We start from the raw sequence: 24,894 nt of genomic DNA, 5'->3' as shown, positions 1-24,894 counted from the left end.
AATAAATAAAAATGCAATATAGTATCATATTTAATACATAAAATTGTCAAAAAACTGAGGTTTGTGCTGGTTTGCTGTGAGGTTTGCGGCATACTTGTGTCACAAATGAATAAATTACAGTTACTGCATTATTATTACTGCTAAAAGGTTTTTTAGACATTCTTAGACCTTTCCAACAATATATAGTTTGTCGTGATATATTAACATTTACATAGAAAATATTGAAATAAACGTAGGTGTCCCGCTCACGGGACAGCGCCAATTAACGGGTTAAATTTTATATTTTTGGTCTAAAAACTTGTTTTCTTGGGTCATTTTGCTCATCAAGAAAAAAGCATCTTAATTTAAGAATTTTTAGACATTTTTACCGAAAACAAGACAAAAATGTTTTCTTGAAAATCATTTTTTCCAGTGAGCAAAACAAAAAATCCCAAATAGGGATGCACTGAATGTCCGGCATCCGAAAACTATTAGACCGAAATCAACAAACAAATGCATTTCATGCACAGTTCAGTAGGGCTGGATAACAACTAATCGCAACTAAAAGTTTGCAGAATAAAATTTTTTGTTTACATCATATATTGTGTATAATAATTATGTATATATAAATACACACACATGCATGTATAAATTTAAGAAATATTTACATGTGTATATATTTATATATAATTATAATACTTAATATATACACATATTTGTTTCTTAAAATATTTTTAAAAATTATTTTTCTTAAAAAAATCTACATGTGTATGTATTTATACAGTATATACATCATTATTATACAAAATACACACACACATATATATGATGTAAAAAAAATGTATTCTGCAAATGATTAGTTGTTATGCAACTCTACAGTTTAGTTAAGTCAGAATAAGTGAAAAACGAAAAAAATAAATGCTGCAAACATGTCAGCAGTGTGGAAGGACACTGTGCCACAGAAATGAAGATGCTTTTTTGCTATTTTTGGCTGAATAGTTTTGGTTGCCAAACATTTTGTGCATTCCTATTACCAAACAAAAATTTTCAAATGCAAACTTAAAATAAAGATAAAAAGCTTTTTTTAAAAAACAGCATAAACAACTTCCTCCAATTCAAACTGGTAATTCGGACAACATGGATGCACTTAGGCTTGTCAAATATTGAATTTGCTTTTGTGCTGCCGTGTACACAAAATCAAACATCTGTCACATAAGCTTTGGTGACAACAAACCAGTGCTGAAAGACTCCAAACACCAGATGTATGCGCAGAGGCTTCCCTGCTTTACCTGAGCTGAGGAGGGGTGCATTGGAAGTGTACTGGAGGGGGGTGTGTCTGTAAAGCTGACCCAGCTTTCTTGGACAGGAGGCGGCGAGTGAGCGGACCACATCCCATCACCGGTTACTGGTGCTTAAGTCAGACAGAAAGGAAAAATTAAACAAAGCATTAAAATAAAAATGAATGAAATACACTCAGCTAAAGGATTATTAGGAACACCTGTTCAATTTCTCATTAATGCAATGGTGTCATGGTGTGGGGGATGTTTTCTTGGCACACTTTAGGGCCCTTAGTGCCAATTGGGCATCATTTAAATGCCACGGCCTACCTGAGCATTGTTTCTGGACATGTCCATCCCTTTATGACCAGCATGTACCCATCCTCTGATGGCTACTTCCAGCAGGATAATGCACCGTGTCAAAAAAGCTTGAATGATTTCAAATTGGTTTCTTGAACATGACAACGAGTTCACCGTACTAAAATGGCCCCCACAGTCACCAGATCTCAACCAAATAGAGCATCTTTAGGATGTGGTGGAACTGGAGCTTCGTGCCCTGGATGTGCATCCCACAAATTTCCATCAACTGCAAGATGCTATCCTATCAATATGGGCCAACATTTCTAAAGAATTCTTTTAGCACCTTGTTGAATCAATGCCACGTAGAATTAAGGCAGTTCAAAATGTGAAAGGGGGTCAAACACAGTATTAGTATGGTGTTCCTAATAATCCTTTAGGTGAGTGTAAATGTGCAATTTAAGTTTAGTGACCACTCTACAAAAATCCTTGACCTGTGATTGACCAATCAGAAGCAAGTATCACATGGAACTGCTTAATAATATATTATATCAAATATAAGGGTGGTTGGAACCGCTATTATTCACATAACCATGCTGCGTGCATCAGAAGGTTTTTACGAGAGCAGATAATGTTGAATGACATCTCACCTTTTGAGCGCGATTTGGCACCTGAGCCGATCACACAAGTCAAACAAACCAGGCTTTGTGAGGCATAGTTTGGTTTGGATACTGTGATCACGCTCATGTTTGCCAGTGCTATTATTAAAAGTGAATATAAAGGTCTGCTGAAATAAGATCCCAGTGTTACGTCGAAATACCTGGCTGTGCTTCTCTAAAAGGTGGCCAAACACCCCCTGGCACTGAGGGCTGCCTTTCTATATTTCCACCGCTGGCCTGCCGTTTGTGCTTTCTCCAGGCATGAGGCGAAGTAGGAGGAGACTGATGTGGCGACACAACAGGAGACGTGGTGTCCGGCTGGATAGAGAGATAAAATGAACTACTTACAAACTCTACAGACATTCACTAAAGATGTAAGAAGTAAGCATGTATTGTTATTAAGAAATGTATGTATGCTGATAGAGCACCTGGGGATCAACGGTGGGCACACAGGGCTGGATCATCTCATGCGTTGATACTTTTTTTGCTTGCACTCGACCTGGAGGTCTCGGGATGACACCGGAATACGGCCCCTGGTTTTCCGCGTCTGTGAACATGCCTCCGTGCCTCATGTCATGCTCATTCTTGCCCATCACAAAACGAGGAAGAGGCAGATCCCGAACTGTAAACAGAGCTCCGTGTTAGACTTGTACATATACAGCTGCGATTAATATATAACCATAGAGAGCAGTAGGTTTTCCAGTAAGCAAAGTACTGATAAACTGACATTATTTATTTATTCTAGATCAGAGGATGTGACTAAACAGCCATTGCGAATATTTTTAACTACATAAACAATGTAAAAGAAATCAATAGAGTTCATCCAGAGTATATCTCAACTCCAGGGCAGTGTCTGCAATTTCCTGTTGACTTCATCTTCTTCTCGCAGTATCTTTTAGGCTATGAGCCTGGTCTTATTTATATGAATTTCTGATTCCTGTAAAGGCGTAGTAAATAACTTCCTAAAATTCATGTGCAGTTTTGCACAACGCTTCCTGTCAGGGGTGGGATGTATGAAAAGCGAAACCGTGACAGACAAACTATTAATAATTTTGCATTCTGTATTCCACTAGTTGAGCTTTCGATATCTTAACTTGTAGAACTTGGCTCTAGTGATGCCAAGGTCATGGGTTTGATTCCCAGGATATGCACACATTTAAAAAATGTATAGCTGGTATGCACTGTATGTGGATCGCAATAAAAGTGTCGGCCAAAAATCAATATTTAAACTTGGTTAAAACTGTTTATACAACTGGAATATACAAACAAAACAGAGAGTGATCAAAAAGGTTTAAATCGTTTTTTCAACTGAACTCCATTTATAATGTAGAGCTGCATAACAATTAATCCCAACTGTATAATAATTATGTATATATAAATACACAAACATGCATTTATATATTTAAGAAATGTGTACAGGGTTCCCACCCCTTAGGTAACTTCAACTTCAAGGAACTTTCAAGGACTTTCCAGGTCCAATACACTAAAATTCAAGGACTAAATGTTGGGACACATTTCAAGTGACAGCAAGGTAACATTGTGTTCCCTTTTGAGATACATTGTTACAGTTCCCTTTTGAGGGAACTCTCGCTGAGTCACTGTGGTGACACTTTGGGGACGCCTCCAAGGCTAAGTGCGTCTGAATGTGTATATCAAATTCAACCAATGGTGAGGCTTAACGACAAAGACAGGGTGACACGGGAGCCAGGAAGTATATCGCTATCTGAAATATTGGCAAAGACGGCGTTACAGGGACGCAGGAAATATGGCAAGGGAGACGCAGCGTCTCGTTCCCTTCTCAGGGAACAACAGTTACATACGTAACCCGAGACGTTTTCATGTGTCAAACACAACTATGCAAAAAAGCATTTTGGTACGAATCAACACTCGCATACAGAAGATATAAGCATTTAAAGCGAACAGTTTAGCACGTGTGCTTAAAAAGTCTAGAATTTTATGATATTATACTACAATACACTAGCCCGACGTTGCTATACTCAATTCTAGTCAGAATTTGAGTCTGATACCGCTCCATTGAGCTATAATTATGAGGCGTGTCTCAACCGAAAAATGCCTCTGCACTCAATTGAATAGACCAACGGAGTGTGTGACGTATGATGAAATTACGTCTTTGCAGCCTGACCGAACTGCTAGTTATTTCGCTACAATGACACTAACATTGTGATTATACTGAGTTAGCGAATGTACATCAACACCTATTATGTTTACAACATTTCGTTTTTATCACAACATGAAGTATTTACTAAGTCATAGAGTAAGACTATCTCTTACCATTTGTACGTTAGGTGAACTTCATCCACGACGATACCCATTACGTTTGCTTGAAAATATTGGAGCCTAGCATGTCCCTCCACTTATTCAGCAACCACGATTCCGGGCTTCCGAAAAGAAGCTGGAAACGGCCGCTAATTATATCCATCTCTTCGTGCACGCTGAGTTGCATCGCCGTAATAACGTTAGCCATTTCAGTTGCGACCAACTTTTGCCGAATAGGAAGGACGGCAAAAACATCAACAAATGCCCTGCTCGCGTTTCTCTGTTCCTCTTTTAAAATCAATGCTCTGTCGATATCTTTTAGAACAGACTCAATGTCAGAATCCACACATCTGAACTCTACAGCGGCAGCCATTCAACACACGCGCTCTTTGGTGACGTGGTTCATTACGTTACTGTTGATTATCTGTCCATCATCGTATAAAGCCCGCCCTGACAATTTGATTGGTTCGACCAGCATTTGTCCTAGCATAGTAGCTCCTCAACGCAGAAACCCCAGACCCATCTTCCCGTTTACAAAATCTTGTGGGCGGGGCTAAGATCGGCTGGCACCCAGGCTAACAATACACAAAGAATATAATATGTATTTTTTTCCAGAAAACTTCTTGCATAAAATAGATTAAAGCACTTTCGATGATCTGTATCTATGCATGTATATTTTAAAAACTTTCAAGTATTTCAAGGACCCGTTGGAACCCTGTGTGTATATACATTTTAAGTTTATATTTAATTTACATATATTATTTACTTAATATATAAAAATATTTTTCTTAAGATTATACATGCATGTGTCTGTACTAATATCACAATTAGTTTGCAGCTCTAATGTTTCAAGAAACGTATTATTTTACTACTAATAATTTGATAACACAATGATTCCTTTTATTACAAAAGATTAAAGACAAGTTATGTTTGTTATAATAAAGGCTGTTGAAAGGCACATCCTAGCAATACAGAGACAAACACCAGCATTAAAAATGTTTCTTGTGTTACACAAGATTATCCTCTAATTCTTGTTACACAATCGCTGCATCCATCACAATAGATTCAGTTGAGAAATGAGTCTCCGCAGTATAACAAGGATGTGATAGCTTTACATTAGAATTATCGTGAAAAGAGCGTTTTGGTTTGGGGCACAAAGGGCACGCATACAGAAGCAGCCTGGGTCTATAACTATATTTGAAAGGTTTGCCGCTACCAACCGCTGTTCAGACTTTCCAAGCGTAGAGGCAGTCCAGACTGGGCCAGCGCGATGAGTTTCAGTGCAATGTAGAACTGACTCCGTCCGAAATGACCGAGACGTGTGGCTCCACACAATTCAGTGATCTAAAACGACAGAAACAGACCATACGATCAACCTAATTGTCCATCTACAAAACAAGGGTGAATCATATACATATATATAACATGACCAGAGATGTAAAAATTCCTTTTTTATGACATTTTGTATATAAACCAACATAAAGAGTTGATTTGAGCATATTGACAGCTGGAAAAAAATGCATAGTCACTAGCCAGGCAAAAGTGGCATAGCTGTTCTGCACTCATACACTCCATCTGTCTAAAAATGTTGCTTAGTCACGTCTAAACCAAAATATGCAGACTCAGAAAAAACACATTGACATTTTTTTCTAACAAACAAGGATATTTTTCGCATGCTGATGTCAGAAAGATCATTTACACACCACAATTAGATAAGGGTTAATATGAGCGGTACACTACAAAGCAGGGCTGGGCAATATATCGAAATAGCACAAACGTGCAATGCATATCGATAAATGAGCAATTTAATTTTAATGCTTCAAAAATAATGCACGTCAAAGTTTTAGGTCGATGCAGATAATATAGTATGTTAGTTGGGATATATGTGTTTGTGCATCTGTGAGTGATAGCGAACCACCGTGAATGCTGGGACAGGCAACAACCCACCCGGCCCGGGACCCTTCAGAAAACAAGCAGGTTCGGAGAACGGATGATCTCCTGCTTTATCTATTGTCTTAGCCTTGCCGCCACAGATGTTATTAAAGGAGTCATATGATGTTGCTAAAAGAACATTTGTATTTGGTGTAATGCAAATGTGTTTATGCAGTTTAAGGTTCAAAAAACACATTATTTTCCACAGGTACATTATTGTTGCTCCTCTATGCACCCCCTTTCTGAATCACGTTAACCCATTTAGTGCTGCCTCCCGATTAGTCACTTATCGTTTGCAGAATAAAAGTTTTTGTTTACGTAATATATGTGGGTGTATTGTGTATAATAATTATGCATAAATACACACACACACGTAAATAATTAAGAAACATTTGTATGTGTATATCCTTGTTTATATTTACATATAATGTATATTATATATAAATATAAATATTTATTATATAAATATATTTTTTCTTAAAAGTATACATGTATGTGTGTATGTATATAAACATAATTGTTATACACAGTACACACACATATATTATGTAAACAAAACCTTTATTCTGCAAACGAGGCAGCACTAAACCCATTTTCCGGTGTTTAATCAGTGTGCCTTATTTATTTTGATTGGTTGATCAGCATTTATATTGGATTGAACCACAAAACACGTGATGTCCATTTCAGTGGATGCAGGGTCTGAAGGGGTTCATTTTTAAGCACATCATTCTGAAAAGCAAGTGTGCTCTGATTGGTCAGCTATCTAGTGCGGTGTGACTGGCCAAATACCTCAAGCATCTGATGGAAAGTTACACCCCTTGCCATATTTGGAATATCAGCTCCCACAGCATCTCCATGATGGTGGCGACAACAATATTATAGCAAGAATAAAAGCTACGCCTTCTTTCTTTGCATATACATTTGGGCGATGTTATGCAAATTGTCCCACACAGTGATGTAGATATGTGGGGGAGTTCGAATGAGGTGTTTTAGGAAGGCGTGGATAATGAGCCTTCACTTTTAGAAATAATATCTCTTTGGGTTTAGGACTTTATGGATCTTCTATATGCACAAACAGCTTTTAACACTCCAAAGACAAAGGAAAACATGAAATTGCATCACATGACCGCTTTAACATCTCAATATATGATTGTAATGAAAAACTTTTATTATGCAATGTATCTCATTCCTCAACACATCATAAAGCACTGTCTTATCTCACTAACAGTGAGCATCACATCCGGATAACCTATTAAGTCTCTCCAGGAATAAACTCACATTGCATCTAACAACATTAAGGCTTGGTTTCAGTGGCAGGGCTTAGATTAAGCAATTAGTAAGTCTTAGTTAAATTAGGATGGTATTTAAGTGGCTTTTATAAATGTGCAAAACAACGGCGCTGATATATTTTAGGATTTGACAGTGCAAGTTAAATTTAGTTAGGACACCTCAAACATGCATTTTAGTATGGGACTCAGTAAGCCTTTTCTGTGCAACTGGCCTTATATCATGGGCTGAAGGAGAATAAACACACTAGTGGCTGTTTATAGAATGACTATCTTTATAACATGTTGAAAATAATGTTATATTCATTGTTCGGACCTTCTGACAAAATAAGAAATTGACAACATGTCATATTTAAAAGGGAGCAGTAGGCACAAGTAATAAATCAGCAGCATAACTGCAAAACAGGAAACAACCCTCAGAGATGCATCAGCCTGTTAAGGTCAACGAGATTCATTCATAAGTCCGCTTTAAAAGCTCTCCTGGCAATGCCCGAATGATCCATAAGTGCACTTGGTATGTCTCTAATGATGAGCTCGAGCCATCATCCCCACTCGGTTTTACAGCACAACAACGCAGATCTGCTGACTAATACACACACACATATGAATCATAATCATACTCTACCTGATGGACCACCTCAGTCGAGAGCTGGGCCGCCCGGAACAGGTCCAGAACTTTGACATTGGAGGCCACTTTCTTTGCGTTATCCACATCACAGGACAGGAAGAGTTCAGAGTAATATTTCTGCTCGACATCGGTCAGCGTTAAACTCTCCATCGCAGCTGGTGGCTTCACCTTATCGGGCCAGTGTCGTGCTTTACAGTGTACGTGCAAGACAGGAAACTACGCAAACACAAGAAAGATCCCTCAGCGAGACGGACGGAATCAGAAGAGAATGTTTTGTGGCGATTGTTGTTGTTTTATGGACCGTTAGTCGCTGTCTTTGCTCTTGTCTTTTGGCCCTCGCAAAGTCAAGCAAACTAGTAGAGTCTGAGGCGTCGGATTACGGTAGTAACGACGCCGCGACTCGTTTCCGCCGGTGCTCGGACTCGTTACGCAGCAGATTTAGGTGTCGGTGGAGCCGTGGAGTTCGCGTATCCGCCGGGTTACATTAAGAATAAAGTTTCGGGCTCTTCGGGCTGCTTCCCTCTGCAGACAGCGCCGCCATTCCTGGACCCCGTGACGTCATGGCCTAGGCGCGGAGGACCCGGATGGAGTGTGGCGTCATAGGCGTGTCGTCAGCACGCAAACTGGTTTATAAAATCATACTTTAAACTTAAATACAAATGCTTGCATCACTTTATTTCCTCAAAAGCAGTTAAGTGTATAATTTCTAACTCATTGAGATCTATGTTTATATATAAATATATAATACGTTTATACACTCAACTAGTTGTTAGTGTTTTTTGTTTACTAGTTTTTTTTAAGATTGCTAAAATGTATAATAAAAATAAAACAACGTCAAAATACAGTTTTGAGCACCTGTCAGCAGGTGGGATGGACTTGTCTCGTGGTGAGATGGGTTGTAGGTCTAGTGGGAGGAGTTTATGCATTAGTGGAAGGGGTTCGCATTCTGGTAGGAGTGGCTAGCGTAATTATAAGAGAGTTTAATATTATTAATAGGAGGGTGTGTGAGTTCACGATCTGGTAGGAGGAGTTTAGTGTCACACTATTAAAGAAAGAAATCTAGGAATCGTGTCTGCCATGCGACCCAGTGGTATATATTATCAGTATCCATTCCCACACTGTCACTTGAGGCGTGTGAGTTGTGCGTCTAAGGACTCTTCTGTGGGTTGCTATGGAGTGGTTTACTTTAATTTTGTGTGTAATTATTTTATTAATTTCTATTAATCTTTTCTTTGGTAAAAGTCATCCAAACGCCCCTCCATGCATAAAAGGATGGATACCTTGGTTCGGTGCTGCCTTTGAATTTGGCAAGGCACCTTTGTATTTTATACAGCAAGCCAGAGACACAGTAAGTTTGAGCTTTTAAGAAACTCTTTGCATGAATAGATGTACATTATTACACAAAATGTGATGGAATTGATTTTTTCTGCAGAACTTAGGTGCAAACAGACAGTTTTTGCTCTTAAATATTTAAAACATTTACAATTATTCAGCATTTGTGGCATAAAGGGGTCAATTTATTATTAGATCTTTTGACATATGACATTTTCATGTATTGCAAAATCACACTGGGTTGATCTGCCAATGGGTTGAAGTCCAAGTCCAGCTGTTCACATGCAAATTTTGCTAATAGTTTGATTTTCAGAGATGTCTATCATGCTTATTATGGTTTTTTGTCTTTAAGTTAACAGCAATAAATACATAAATAAATAAAAAATAGCTTAAAACATTATTTAGGTATATATAAGCATTATGCATTTTTTCTTTCTTGCTTGCTTGCTTGCTTTAATTATTTTTTTATCATGGAGTCCTCTGTTTTGTTTATGAACTGTGCCACTTACCGAATTTGGGCAATGTGTTTAGCACAACTAATTTCTGCAACTAGGGCAGACTGCAAAAAAAGTTCCTCTACTGCCAAAATTTTTGTTTTGGTGTGCCAGTTTTGTGAAAGCTAATGACATGTTTTTTTAATAAAGGATGGAATGAGTGCTTTCTTGTTGTTTACCCTGATGGTGGACCTTAAAATAAGATGCCTTAGTTTTTATTAAATAGCAATGCAAGCATCTGCAAGAGAACTGTTAAGTAATTTTTATTTTTCTTCTCAAGTATGGACCAGTTTTCACTATTGTAGCAGCTGGAAAGAGAATGACCTTTGTAACCCTACACGAAGACTTCCGAGTTTTTTTTACATCCAAAGATGTTGATTTTGAACAAGCGGTGCAAGAACCCGTTTACAACATAGGTATAATGCTTTAAAATAACTTTTATATAATTTGTATGTATACGATTATAAATATTAAAAAGTTACTATACATTTTTTTTCAAATGCATAATTTATAGCGGATCTTAAATGGCTTTTCTCCAACATATTTTATGTCTGGATGTAATCAATGTTGCAGTATGTGGTAAAATGATTACTTATCTTATTCTTGTCCAGCTTCTGTCAGCAAGGAGAGTTTTTATGAGTGCCATCCAGCCTGTTTGGCCATAGTCAAGGGAAGACTGACACCTGGCAACACAGCGATGCTCTCTGGACCCCTTTGTGAAGAGTTTAATGACCATTTGGAGACCATAGGAAATGAAGGATCTGGACAACTAAATGAGCTTATCAAGTATAGTCTTTCCTAACATCAATTATTTAGATTCACCATTCACTTAGAGAACAGCAGACACACCACCCATACATTTTGCACCAACAACACTGTAAAAAAGGGTGCTAAGTAGTACCAAAAGCTCATAACCATAGAAGAACCATTTTTAGCGCTATAGCACCTATACCATAAGTGGTGACTAGCACCATTTATTATTCAACATAGCACAATATGGTTCTGTTTAGCACTAACAATGGTTCCCCTATAAGTGAACCATTTTTAGTGCAATTTAAAACCTGTAACATTGAACTGTCGTGTGTTTGCAAGGATTTTCAAATTCTAAGTAATTGTTATCTTATCTGTTGTATAAACTTATGAATCAGGACTGATAACCCAATCTGTGTTGTTTAGGTCTGTATTGATTGCTTGAATTATTACCCCCTTTTTTTGCACACTGGGATTGCAGGATTGTAAAATATAGCAATACATACTTGACATATCTTGATATGACCTTGAGATATAATGTAATAAGTACAGTAAGACAATTATAACAAATACATTTAAATGTAGGTTTGTAAATCATGCTCGGCCATCTTATTTTTTAGGAGTGTTATGTATCCAGCAGTAATGAGCAATTTACTGGGCCGGTGTAACTCCCCTAGCACCCCCCTCACCAAGCAGGAGTTCCTGGATAAGTTTACAACTTATGATGATGGATTCGAGTACGGATCTCAACTTCCAGACATATTCCTCAAGTATGTCCATGCTAGTGTTCCTGTGTGGTAGTGCACTGCATAAGCAAAAGGTTGTTGAAGGAACACAATGCATAATGATAGAAATTATAAAAAAATTATACCCTGTAAGTCGCTTTGGATAAAAGCTTCAGAAAGGATAAAATACTATATTAAACAAATTAAAATTTTTTAGGCCATATGTTTCTTCTCTGGTTTTATATTAATTATGATAGATTTGTACATAAACTTGCAAGTTGGGTAAGATAAAAATGTTGATGTTGAGATATAGATACTGAAAAACTATGCAAACAGTTTGTGATGTTTCTTACATGTAAGTTGCCATCCTTAAACAGGGAATGGGCAAACTCAAAGCAGTGGCTTATTTCTCTCCTGAAAAATATGGTTATAAAAGCAGAGGAGACCCTCTCCAGTGAGAATGGTCACAAGGTAAAAATAAACTGAATACTATACCGTTTTTATATGACTTTGGTCCATTTGCGCTCTGAATCATCAATCAACCAACTTTTGCAACTTTTTTGTTTTTGTTTAGACTTTACTACAGTGCCTTGCTACATCAGTATCAGACAAATATCTGCCCAATTACGGTTTGTTAATGCTTTGGGCATCCCTGGCAAATGCTATACCAGTAAGTGAAAATGTTATATCTCAGTATTTTTATCGAATTATTCAGATTTAACAGTACCCATCACGTGGCTTACTCTCACATCTATATAATATTGTGTACTATTCTAGGTAACATTTTGGGCCGTTGCTTTTATTTTGTCTAAGCCTGAAGTATATAAAATGGCAATGGAACAGATCAAAGATGCTTTCAAAGACCAAGGTAAGTAGTTTCAGTTTATATATAGCTGTTTATAATGTATTATAATTAATGCATTAGATAATATAATACCTTAGGCTTAGACACCTGCTATGCTTGCATTTCCTGCCAATATCACAAGAGGGCAGCAAACTCATGGATTGCATTGGCCTTGAACTATAGTAACTCATGCACTGCATTTGATTGGCCTTGGACTACAGTAATGCATTCATTGTTTTAGATTGGCCTTGAATTAAAGTACTGTCTGGCTTTTTGCATCTTATCAAGGATCTAGCACTGTCAAAGTTGAAGGCGTTATTAATCAAATGGCACTTTTCAGGAATTGGGTGTACAGTAAAATAAAGCCAATTATTCTGGTGGATGGAGGTCAAGGTCAATCTATTATAAGCTGGTTTACTGTTTTTATTTAACTTTTTTTTACATTTGCCACCCAATTTCTATTTTGGCCGCAGCGGTATATGAAGAGAGGAGGATAATCATATATAATCTTTATACAATAATACAAAGAACTGGCAGACCGGCGTGAAAACACACATTTAAAGGTGCAGTGTGTAATTTTTAGAAGTATGTCTTGACAGAAATGCAAAATAATATACAAAACTATATTATCAGGGGTGTATAAAGACTTTTCATAATGAACTGTTATGTGTTTATTACCTTAGAACGAGACCTTTTTATCTACATAGACCAAGGGTCCCCCTACATGGAAGTCACCATTTTGTGCAGCCATTTTTCTACAGAAGCCCTTAACGGACAATTTTTTTGTACTTAGTTGTCTCCGACGATGACATGTTTGTCTACCGTAGCTTCTCTATGTGTTTCAAAAGCGAGGGGTGACCAGTGGACTAAGCCGTTGGTTGCAATTCGCAACCTCACCACTAGATGTCACTAAAATGTACACACTGCACGTTTAATACGATTGTGTGTGACTAAGAACGGACAACCACGGGCGTGCTTAAATCGCAAGGAGATGATGATTATAATGCCTGACAGGTGAGGATATTTGGAGACACGAGACAGGTGAGGAAGCGTATAGGATGATATGTGATGCATGCAGGCAAATTGTGAATACAAGGGGAACAGAACAGGGAGGGAGCGTGACAGATTTATACAAAAGCACACATCAAAAGCTGTGGCTGTGTATAGACTCTGTAGTGTTTATTTTGCCTTTAAGACAAGAAGAAGACAAAGGTGACTCTAGATGACTTACAGAAGATGCCGTATGTGAAGTGGTGTATCATGGAAGCCATTCGGCTGAGGGCCCCTGGAGCCATTGCTCGCAAAGTAGTGCGGCCCCTCAAATTACAGGTCAGCCATTAGAGATTATTCATATATTTATAATCTATAAAGCATTTCTATTATATTTATGCAGAGTGCAGCACATAGACCAATTGCAACTGTCATGTGTAAATAAAATTCGTATTGAGAACTGTCACAGAAAAGTGCACTTGTGTTTATAGTAGGACAATAAAAATCCTTTTAGACATCTGAAGCATTATGTAGACCACTGCGATATATTGCATAGATAATGGCTCCACTATTCTATAGATAAAATATAGGACTTTCAGTCATTTGCATCTGCACTTTGACTCGCTACATTGAACAGAGCAAACATTTCCAGGCTTTCTCTTGGTTAACCGTGTTTATGTAAATGTGTACATGCATTTTGTCTTTCAGAATTACATCATCCCACCTGGAGACATGCTAATGCTGTCTCCTTATTGGGCTCATCGTAACCCCAAATATTTCCCAGATCCTGAAGATTTCAAACCTGTGAGTAATTCAAAACTGTTGTTCGTTCTGAATGATCTCAGCCGCAGGAAGAGGTTAACACACAAATTCCACTATAAACCAAAATAAGAATTAAACAGACAGAAGACACATGCTCATAAAAAAAACGTTTTTCCAATAGGTAAAGTCCTTAAATATTGAATGTTTCTGTAGTTTGTTACCAAAGGGGTCTTTTTATTTTGTTTTGCTGTATGATGCATCAAAGATGGAACTGGCATCCATTTTATTGGTATTTTCTTTCAATAAAAATTCCCAGTTTTCTTTTGTCTGGCAAGCTATGGAGTGCTATTCATGTGTTGGAAAACTCCAGCTGCGCTCCATTACAGCGGGAATAATAGGTCTATGTGTTCGAGGAACGCCTGACAGTTATCTTCACAATTAACCTTCCGGCAAACGCCTATAGAGATTCCATTACGCTCCTGTCTACTAATGCTATTCTGGCTTGAGAGAAATAGTAGACCGAGTCAGCCCTACATCTTTATGCTTTCATTCGTTTTTTAGCAAAACATTTGTTTACCTAAAAAGCAGAGCCACCCTGCATGTAAAACCTCTCTCTATCACATTATAAAGGCACTTCAATTTTATTCAGTTTCCATTATTTGGACAATTATAGAATTTGTTTTAATTTTGGTGACTTCAAAGCAGCGATTGTCGATTATAATTGATCATTTGTGGACAGATGGACACTTTATAAGAAGTTATTTAGAGATTACTGTTAATATGTATTGGTATACCTTTGGGACTCATAGGGGTTTATAGGGTGTGTTCTGAACTGGAACTCGCCTGCATGGATTATTTTTTGATTAAACTTGTCTTCCCACAGGAACGATGGGAAAAGGCAGATTTAGAAAAGAATGTCCTCTTGGAGGGATTCGTGGCATTTGGAGGGGGGAAAAATCAGTGTCCAGGAAGGTTAGAAAAACGTTTATGTTTGTGCAAATAATATTCATTTTATGTGCTAATAATTTTTCATTGGACAGCTGACTCTTTTCAAAAGGATTTAAAGGGGCCATTTTGAGATGAGCTTTATTGAACTTTATAAAATTATTATTGAACACATTGATATATTTTTCATATGTACACTCTCAGAAATAAAGGTACAAAAGTTGTCACTGGGGTGGTACCTTTTAAAAAGATCCTAATATGTGCCAATTTTGTACAGATATGTAACTCTGAGTATGTAACTGTGCCAATGTGCAGTGGCGACCGGTGACTTCTTTTTTTGAGGGTGCTCGATGCGAAGTTCGTCACAACATGTATGTAGCCCGTCATGTGTGGGGTTTGGAATTTCAAAATGCGTGTTCTGCACGTCGAGTGATCCTATGTGTATCACGTGTCTTGTCAAAATAAGTGCCTGCTGCAGATGCGCCCAAAGGGTTTATGACAAAAGAGACGCTCGCGTTTGCCAGATACTCGCATAATCTCATGCATAATCAAAGTTTACTTTTAAGGGGGTATCTTGCGTGTGTTTTGTAAACGTGAGCACCTCTTTTTGTCGTGAACTGTTTTGACGTGTGTGCAGCAGGCACTTGTTTTGGCGAAACACATGATGCACATGGTTCAAATGACGCAATTAACAAATATTTTGAAAACACAAGGAACACACATGACACTCCGAACACATATTTTGAATTTGTGCCCCTCGGATGAGGAGTCACGAGCCGACACTGCCAATGTGTACCTCTGAGGTACCAATATGCACCTTTTAGGTACAAAAGTATACTTTTTGAAGAGGTACCGCCCAAGTGACAGCTTGTACCTTTTTTCTGACAGTGGTTGTTCCTTCCCACAAAATTGCCCCCTTTTTAAATTTTGGTCTATGCATTGCATAAGATGGACGTCTTGGCATAAACATCATTCAGCATCTCACACCATGTTTTGAGACCCCTAAATGTTGTTTACCGCTATTTCCCTCCGTCTGTTTATGAACGCAATAATGTTCACTTTTTGGTCAAAACTGATGTATCCGCTTGCAAAAAAGCAAATGGCACAAGCTTCAGGAGCCCATGTTTTCTTTTTACTCTATTGCCCTATATCTTAGTTCTTTTCCATTATTTACGCCAAGATAAAACCAGAAATTGGACGTTGAGAAGGTTGAGAAGAATATGGATATGGATTGCTGATGACATCATCAGGGTCCTTGGGGATTGCACAGCCATGGTCAGTATGACGTTAATAGAGCCATATAAAGACTTGTGGAACATTCCCAGCTGCACATGAAGATCAAAAGCAAAGGCACAGTCCACTGACCTTTCTGGAGCCTGTCCACAGTCCCTTCAAAATAGATGCAGACACGCTCCGCCTTTATCACACTGAAAATATATCTGGGAGAGATGCACTGTAAAACATTTCAGCCGACAAACTTAAATGTTGCTGTTTACTACAATGAAATCAAAATAGTTTGATGAAAATTGAGCAGCATCACATGTAGCCTCGTTATGGTCATAGGGGCGGTTTCCCGGACAGGGTTTAGATTAGATTAGGACTTGGCCTTAGTTAAATTAGGACATTTTAAGTTGTTTTTACAAACAAACCTGACAAAAAAACAGTATTTGTGTGCATTTTGAAAACAATATCACTTATGCTAATATACATCAATAAAAAAGGTGATTTTAAAGGAGAACACCACTGTTTTTCAATATACTATGTTCTTACCTTAACTTAGACAAATTTATACATACCTATCTTTTTTCGGTGCGTGCGCTTTTGATCTTTGTGCAGCGCCTCGTGGGTGTGTTGGCATTTGGCCTAGCCCAATTCATTCCTTAGGATCCAAACAGGGATGAATTTAGATGCCACCAAACACTTCCATGTTTTCCCTATTTAAAGAGACATTCCACTTTTTTAAAAATATGCACATTTTCCAGCTCCCCTGGAGTTGAACATTTGGTTCTTGCCGTTTGGGAGTCCATTCGGCTGATCTCCGGGTCTGGCGCTATCACTTTCGGCGTGGCTTGGCACAATCCATTGAGTCTGATTGGACCATTGGCATCGCGCTAAAAAAATTAACCAAAGAGTTCCAATATTTTTCCTATTTAAACTTGACTCTTCTATAGTTACATCGTATGGAGCCCCTAAGGGGATATGGAGAAAAAATTAAATAAACTATAGTTTCAGGTGCGCACATGAAACTATCGCGTCCGCATGTAAAACTAGTGCGCAGGTGAAACTATCGTGTGCGCACGTGAAAGCGAAAGTTTCATGTGCACGCGAAACTAAACTATAAAAAAAATTCTGCACATCGAAGGTTTCGCGTGAGCACATGAAACTAAACTTTAGATTTTTTTTACTCCAATTTCACCTTAGGGACTCGGTAACATCGTGTACTAAGACCGACAGAAAATTAAAAGTTGCGATTTTCTAGACAGATATTGCTAGGACTATACTTTCATTCTGGCGTAATAATCAATGAGTCAAGTTTTAAATAGGAAAAATATCAAAACTCTTTGGTTATTTTTTAGCGCAATGCTAATATCTAAGCAGATTTAATGGATTGTGCTAAGCTATGCTAAAAGTGCTAGCGCCAGACCCGGAGATCAGCTGAATGGATTCCAAAACGAAAGAAAGAATCAAATGTTTAACTCTAGAGGAGCTGGAAAATGAGCATATTTTCAAAAAATATGTCCCTTTAAAGACTGTTACATGAGTAGTTACATGAGTAAGTATGGTGGCACAAAATAAAACTTTTGTTTGGAGCCAAATGAATGAATGGGGCTAGGCTAAATGCTAACACATTCAAGAAGCGCTGTACAAAGATTAAAAGTGCACAAATTGAAAAAAGATAGGTATGTATTAATTCATCTAAGTTGAGGTAAGAACATAGTAAAATATTAAAAAACTGTGGTGTTTTCCTTTACGGTAAATTAAACATGCATTTTAGTCTTGGACTAACCCTGGTGTATTAGCATAGCTAGGGCATCACAGCAATATGAAAGAATAATAGTAAAGTGTTGCCATAATATGTCTGCTGAGGAAAAATCCTTCGGTGCCTGCAAACTTACTGCATACAAATGTTTTTGTGGCAGTTTCCCAGACAGGGTTTAGATTAATCCAGGACTAGGTCATTAATGCAGTTTTACAAACATACCTTACAAAAAACAATACTGATGTGCATCTTAAGACAAACGGTGTGATATATAATGAGATACTGTAAGTCAGTGCAAGATGTTTTTGGATTAAAGCAGCTCAAACATGCTTTAGTCTGGGACTATAATAATCCCTGTCTGGGAAACCACCCCATATAAGTGTTATGATAGTGTCATAAGGATTTTAGGCTAATTCTTAAACAGAGGTCACAGTAACCATGAGCTTTTAGCTGGTTGTGCACATAAATTACTACACTGAGTCATGAGTGTCATCACCCAATGTGATTTGATTTTGATCATTTAAGGAGATAGGCTACTTGCGTCACCAATACGGTGCCCCCGGATGAGTCACGTCCCCAAGGTTACTTAGGCTAATTATTTCAAGATAGACGACCAGCTAATCTCACTTTATTTATTATCTACCTTTGTTACTTTCTTTCTCTCACTTTCACAGGAACCACCCCATATTTCCCAACCATCAAATGCAATCTAAGCATTTATATATCTTTCCCAACCCCTCTCACCTCCAGAGAAGGCCTGTGGTTCAGCAATGGCTACGAATGCATTTGGAGTTTGAACATTTAAACGCAAAACCGGAGAATGATTCACATTTTGCCTGTTTGTATAGTATTCAGTTGCACTCAAGAGGGGGTGGCAGCTAGTATATGCAGTTTACGATCAGAATACTAATACATGGAGCAATTCAAACAGGCTTGGAAAGTGAGGAGCACTTTATAATAATTATTTAAATAGATGTCAATACCTGTTTGTTTACTGTCGACAGGTGGTACGCCGTTATGGAGCTGCATATGTTTGTGGCCATGATTCTCCACAAGTTTGAATTTACCCTGTTGGATCCGGTGCCTAAACCGGTAAGTGGCCCGAGAAAGATGAATGTCCAATGCAGAATGGTTAAAGGTGCAGTGTGTAAATTTTAGCGGCATCTAGTGGTGAGGTTGCGAATTACAACCAATGGCTCAGTCCACTGCTCACCCCTCGCTTTTGAAACGCATAGAGAAGCTACGGTAGCCGCCACCGGACAAACATGTCATCGTCGGAGACAACTTAGTAAAAAAATTGTCCGTTAAGGGCTTCTGTAGAAAAATGGCGGCATAAAATGGCGACTTCCATGTAAGGGGACCCTCTGTGTACGTAGATAAAAAGGTCTCGTTCTTAGGTAATAAACACATAACAATTCATTATGAAAGGTCTTTTGCACCCCTGATAATATAGTTTTGTAGAAGAGATCCTTCTAAAAATTACACACTGCACCTTTAAATAAGCCTTGAAAGAGATGGCTTCAAAGTAGGCATTAGGTTAATCATTTCCAGATGTGTTCCTATGGCAGTATTTACCCAACAACAGCCCAGTCTAATGCTTAAGCACCATCCTGTGCTTTACTCTTGCAATTCTCAGGCTTCCCAAAAATAACTTTGTTAGTTTATCCCACCAACCAACATCTCACGAGCCTATTTTATGGGTCAAAGTTTTACTAGTTTTAATATATATGTTGATAAATGTATTTTATTACTACTAATTAAATATATATGTCACACGTATGGTTCTTGTAGAGCCCTCTGCATCTGTTGGGAACCCAGCAGCCCGAAGGATCCTTCGCTGTGAAATACAAGCACAGATAGAGTGCTTAGTGCTTTGTTTAAAGTCGTTGTATCCTGGGATGATCTTCCGACATTTGACATGGGCCAACACTGTATTTTTGTCAAGGAAACCAGGAAGTTATGAATCCTAAAGGTATTTTTAGCTCTTACAGTATATATTTTGCAGATTTGTTGTGTCAACCTCTTTTATAAGTAATGGCATAATAGAGGTGATAGATTTCAGAAAGCATGTTGTGGAAATTCCTCTCTCAAACCGAGAGCGATCATATTCAGGAAGTATGTAATAAAGTAAATTAAGGTTCATGGGTATGTGACTGCTAAACATCTTGTACGTGAAATAGACTAAGTAAGCCAAAGTTTATAGACAATGCATCTAAGTGGTTCTCCATTGTGAAGCAAAAATATGTAAACACATTATTACATCTATAAACATCGCTTTAGCAGTGCTTCTTTTTTCTGCAGTGGTAAAAAGGATTGTTTTTATAAGCACATCTGTCTTTAAGTCTGTAAGGGCTTTACTGCATCTGTGTACACTCATTTTTGCTAACACATTATAAGGAATGATTTACAATGAATATTTGTATATGTTTGGAATGAAGTGTCCTTAACTTGTAAGGAAAATAAAATGTTTACATGAATGAAATGTAAAATTAAGTTACATTTTGAAAGAATAAGCTGTTTTGAATTGTGTGTATTTATTGGGTTTCAGTAAAGAGTTTCAGCTTGTGATGCTGAATTGTCTGTTAATGTACCAAATATTTTTTGCAAGTATGATTTTGACAAGCAGGGTCATCTTTCGGGGGTTGGAGAAAAAATATGAACACTGGGGGAAATAGCTGATATCCCCTTCATTAAAAAGGTGTTGGAATAAGGCTAAGCTCTTTGTCCACTGACTGATGAAATGTCACTCACTTGAAGTAAAACCAACCAATGTCACTTTATCAAAACAAGTCCCACTCTCTGAATGTAAGAGATAGGTTATGAACAACATCCAAAACTCTGACTTTAAGTCAGTGATTGAGCTGAAACGAACATGTGATGCAGAAGTGAATGTAATGCATTATAAAAATAAATTGGGCTTTATTATGTGGATCAGCATCACTTCAGGTTAGGTTGTTTGCCGGTTCATGCCAAGATAAAAAAAGCGCTGTTGACACTGTCAGACACTTTAAATGAGCGTACATAATGGCATTGCATTGGGAGTTGACTATCAGAATACACAAGTAAAAAAAGTTTGTATTCAAAGTCAAAGAGCAAACAAAATGGAGTTCAAAATAAAATTAGGCTATCTGAACTGTCTGTATCTTCCAAGTTCTGCTTTAACTTTGCCTATACTTTGTTTTATTTTTTAAATAATGAATACTGTTATGTATTGTATATATTAGAGTGGTCCTTATAATGGGTAATTTTTTTTTAAATGTTCAACTTTCACCCCCTAAATGTGTTAGGATATCAATAAAAACACACTGTGCAAAAATTTGAATTGTTCCTACAATATCTAGAGGTTGCTCAAAGCCTTTGAATATTTCCGAAATCACATATTTTTGCAAAAACTTTAACTTAAACCATTTAAAGGTGCAGTGTGTAAATCAGGGGCGAAGCCACGAGGGGGCCTGGGTGGGCCTTGGCCCCCTCATTTACATGTCTGGCCCCCTCAGATTTCCAATTGCTTAAAATAAAATAAGAAAATGTTGATTTCTTAGTCTGATTGATAGATTGACCAATCAGAATGCTGCGCTGTAAAATGCAGCTATTTTCAAATTTGATTAGATTAGCTCATGTCACGCGTTGTTTTGCGTAATTTACGCTGTCATCTTCGCATGAGAGTTCATTAATATTCGGTGACAATGTGCCATCTACATCTTATATATATATTTATATAGTTGCCCCCTCATTTTAAGATAGGACCCCCCAAAAATCTAATTCTGGCTACGCCCCTGGTGTAAATCTTAGTGGCATCTAGTGGTGAGGTTGCGATCTGCAACCAACGGCTAAAGCCGCCTTTCCACTGCACACGACATACGGAAACGACAGAGTTTTCCCCCTAGTGGCAGTCGTAATGAAGTTTCAGTTTAATCGTATATGGGAGAGAAGCTCATTCCAGCGCAAGAGGCTTAATTTTAATATGTTTACCATGGTGAAATAAATAAATGAACGCAAATAAATAAAACAATAAACAGCTATGCATATATATATGAACAAAGACTTACAATATTTTTTGGAGAGAACATATGAAGACAAGATTAAAATAATAACATACACAAATTAAATTGATAATGTATTTATTATCAGTATAATCAAAAGTTTTTTTAAGGATTCAAGTGTTACTAATAAAGTTAAACAAAAAGGATTAATAATTTTCACCTCACACACAGTTCATGATTGGAATACAATGAAATACATCACTTCCGGTCAGCATATCGCATGCGGTTTAGTCGCACAAGTTCAAATTTTTTATCAGATCCAACCGTCAAAACGGATCCAATATTTACGCATCCGCAGATGGTTGGCAGCTCTTGCAGCCCCTTTACGACTCTCCATAGGAAATGAATGACTTCCGGCTTATCGGTCGTCGTTTGTCATGTGCAGTGGAGAGGCGGCTTTAGTACACTGCTCATCTATTGCTTTTGAAACACATAGAAAAGCTATGGCCGCCACCGGACCAACATGTCATCGTTGGAGACAACTTAGTAAAAAAGTTTGTCCATTAACTCTTTCCCCGCCATTGACGAGATATCTCGTCAATCAAGAGAAAACGCTTCCCCGCCAATGACGAGTATTTCTGTCTTTCCGCAATACCGCTATTATCCACTAGGTGGCTTCCGCAAGGTGGCAACTTTTTAAAACCGCAAGTATTGCCCTATGGCAAGCTGCTGCATGTCCGTGTCTGTTTTAAAGATCGCTCTAAATGGGATCTCTATGAAAAGTCCGTCACAAAAATTTAATTATCTCAGCTTTTTGCTCAAAATGTGGTGTTTTTGCAGAAACCTTCCCATATTCAAAAGCTGATTACAAAAGAACTACTGAAGGTAGGATGAAACGTTTTTTTTTTTGTTTGAAAGCAGAGGGTCTGTTCTTTCATTTGGTATATTGTATTTTATATATTTGAAGAAGAACATTTTCTGGAAGGCATTAAACTTTTGTGAAAATCGCTGGCGCTGGCTGGCAACTTTTTAAAAAAACGCTGGCGGTGAAAGAGTTACGGACTTCTGTAGAAACATGGCGGCACAAAATAGCGGCTTCCATGTAAGGGGACCCCGTGTATGTAAATAAAAACGTCTCATTCTAAGGTAAAAAACACATAACGGTTCATTATGAAAGGTCTTTATACATCCCTGATAATATAGTTTTGAATATTATTTTGCATTTCTGTCAAGAGATCCTTCTAAAAATTACACACTGCACCTTTAAAAACGCACAAGACACATAAAACTTGCTTCTTGGAGGGTAACTTTGTTCTAGTTATTTCAGTCTCTTCTGATCCAAATAACCATATAGCGGACTTGCTTCGTGTTGCTTCAACCATTGTCTCAGTGTATATTGTCTATTGTGCTCTTCATTCACATTAAAGCTTTCTTGCTTTAAAAAAGACAAATCGCAACTAAAACAGGATTTATAATTGCATGGAGCGTGGTCAAATAAGTCCATTGCTGCCATAAGTATATATTATTAAACAATTATACATGCTATAGCACAAAGTATCACATAATACGTGAATGTGTTACACTCACAAAGGTCTTGAGCAATCTATTAATAAATATTTAAAAAAGTTGCCCAATTTTTTATTTTTTTAATTTAAACATATTGGTGGGGTGAGAGCATGAACTTTTAAAAGTTAAAAAATAAGGACCACCCTAATATATATACAGTACAGATAATACTGTACACTGGTTCAATTGGGTAATCCTGTTCACACCCAGCTAAAAAAACATTACATTACTGTTTATTTACTTACGTAATAAAGGGGTGGTTTCCCGAACAGGGGCAAAGCGGTGAAGTCTGTCCCAGACTAAAATGCATGAATTGTCTGAACTGAAAACAGCCTGTTATGAAATATCTTTAAATATATCAAACAAGGGAGACACACAAAATGTGCAGAGCAGTGGGCCTCCAGGACCAGGATTGAGAACCACTGTTATAAAGTAAGAAAAACGCTGAAAACTTTCATTATTCTAAAATTTGAGGGGTGCGAGGGGCCACCAACATAAATTCTGGCTAGGGCCTCCAAATGTCTAGAACCGGCCCTGCTAACCACTGCTGAGCACAATTTGTTAAAACCTTGTTTTGGGATCCACCTAGACAATATAAAGTAACAAAATCAGAGGCCCCACTGACTTCCATAGGACAATGAATATGGAAGCCAATGGGGCCTCTGATCGGTTTGCTTACAAGCATTCCTCAAAATATCTTTCTTTGTGTTTGTAAGAAATGTATACAGGTTTGTAAAACATGATAGTAAGTAAATTCTGACAGAATTGTTATTTTTGGGTGTACTGTCACTTTAAGGCCCCTCCAATGTGCACAACAAGGTCAATTTTTGCACAATAACATATCCTAGAGCTTCGCGTAACTAGAAAGATATATATTTGTATATGTATTATAAAATAACCAGACACTAAATGAAATGCTTATTTTGTCTTATTTTTAAAGGCCTAAGTCATTTTGTTGTAAAACACACATACAGTACAATATTCAAAAGTTGTGTGATTTAACAAATTAAAACATCAGTGATATTTTTGTGCTATTTTATATTTATGTTACTTTTCCCACTTCTTTTTCAATGTTTTCAAATAATCTAGCATACTATGTTCTGTGAAATCCAGGCTAAAGTCTCATAATCTAATTATGAGATAGGAGCATCAAACTTTGATTTTTATCACTGATTTTACTTTATTTCA

The 24,894-nt window shown here is 37.5% G+C and overlaps 2 protein-coding genes across 6 annotated transcripts in view; one reads left to right on the top strand and one right to left on the bottom strand.

Annotated features, from left to right (window-relative positions):
• reps1 (RALBP1 associated Eps domain containing 1) overlaps positions 1-9,005 on the bottom strand; it is a 28,620-nt gene extending 19,615 nt beyond the window's left edge. For all 4 annotated transcript variants that reach the window (XM_073856279.1, XM_055185551.2, XM_073856280.1 and 1 more), the window contains exons 1-5: positions 8,333-9,005; positions 5,710-5,833; positions 2,641-2,834; positions 2,374-2,530; positions 1,269-1,390 (exon numbers count right to left, since the gene is read on the bottom strand). In XM_073856279.1, coding sequence (XP_073712380.1) covers positions 1,269-1,390; positions 2,374-2,530; positions 2,641-2,834; positions 5,710-5,833; positions 8,333-8,485 — 750 coding nt within the window. In that variant the 5' untranslated portion in view covers positions 8,486-9,005. The remainder of the gene's footprint in view (positions 1-1,268; positions 1,391-2,373; positions 2,531-2,640; positions 2,835-5,709; positions 5,834-8,332) is intronic.
• A 318-nt stretch (positions 9,006-9,323) lies between these two features.
• cyp39a1 (cytochrome P450, family 39, subfamily A, polypeptide 1) lies at positions 9,324-20,671 on the top strand. 2 transcript variants are annotated; one of them, XM_055185564.2, is made up of 13 exons: positions 9,324-9,469; positions 9,578-9,683; positions 10,442-10,577; positions 10,773-10,947; positions 11,532-11,681; positions 12,014-12,107; positions 12,211-12,306; positions 12,414-12,504; positions 13,676-13,809; positions 14,179-14,274; positions 15,116-15,204; positions 19,162-19,249; positions 19,949-20,671. In XM_055185564.2, the coding sequence occupies exons 3-13, from the start codon at positions 10,481-10,483 to the stop codon at positions 20,015-20,017; spliced, it is 1,179 nt and encodes a 392-aa protein (XP_055041539.1). In that variant the 5' UTR covers positions 9,324-9,469; positions 9,578-9,683; positions 10,442-10,480; the 3' UTR covers positions 20,018-20,671. The 2 variants fall into 2 exon arrangements, with proteins under 2 accessions (XP_055041539.1, XP_055041538.1); XM_055185563.2 differs by having other exon boundaries at positions 9,341-9,683.
• Positions 20,672-24,894: the final 4,223 nt, after the last annotated feature.

Source organism: Misgurnus anguillicaudatus, chromosome 18 (assembly GCF_027580225.2).
Source record: "Misgurnus anguillicaudatus chromosome 18, ASM2758022v2, whole genome shotgun sequence".
NCBI classification, from domain to species: domain Eukaryota; kingdom Metazoa; phylum Chordata; class Actinopteri; order Cypriniformes; family Cobitidae; genus Misgurnus; species Misgurnus anguillicaudatus.
The sequence above is the reverse complement of the archived record's forward strand: the minus strand, read 5'-3'. Positions and strand labels throughout refer to the sequence as shown.

What these genes read in the sequence shown, in the direction of transcription:
- cyp39a1 (XM_055185563.2), top strand. Translation starts at nt 9,507, where the DNA reads ATGGAGTGGTTTACTTTAATTTTGTGTGTAATTATTTTATTAATTTCT. An exon ending in TACAGCAAGCCAGAGACACA is followed by an intron (nt 9,684 to 10,441) that starts GTAAGTTTGAGC and finishes TTTCTTCTCAAG; the next exon opens with TATGGACCAGTTTTCACTAT. An exon ending in CAACTAAATGAGCTTATCAA is followed by an intron (nt 10,948 to 11,531) that starts GTATAGTCTTTC and finishes CTTATTTTTTAG; the next exon opens with GAGTGTTATGTATCCAGCAG.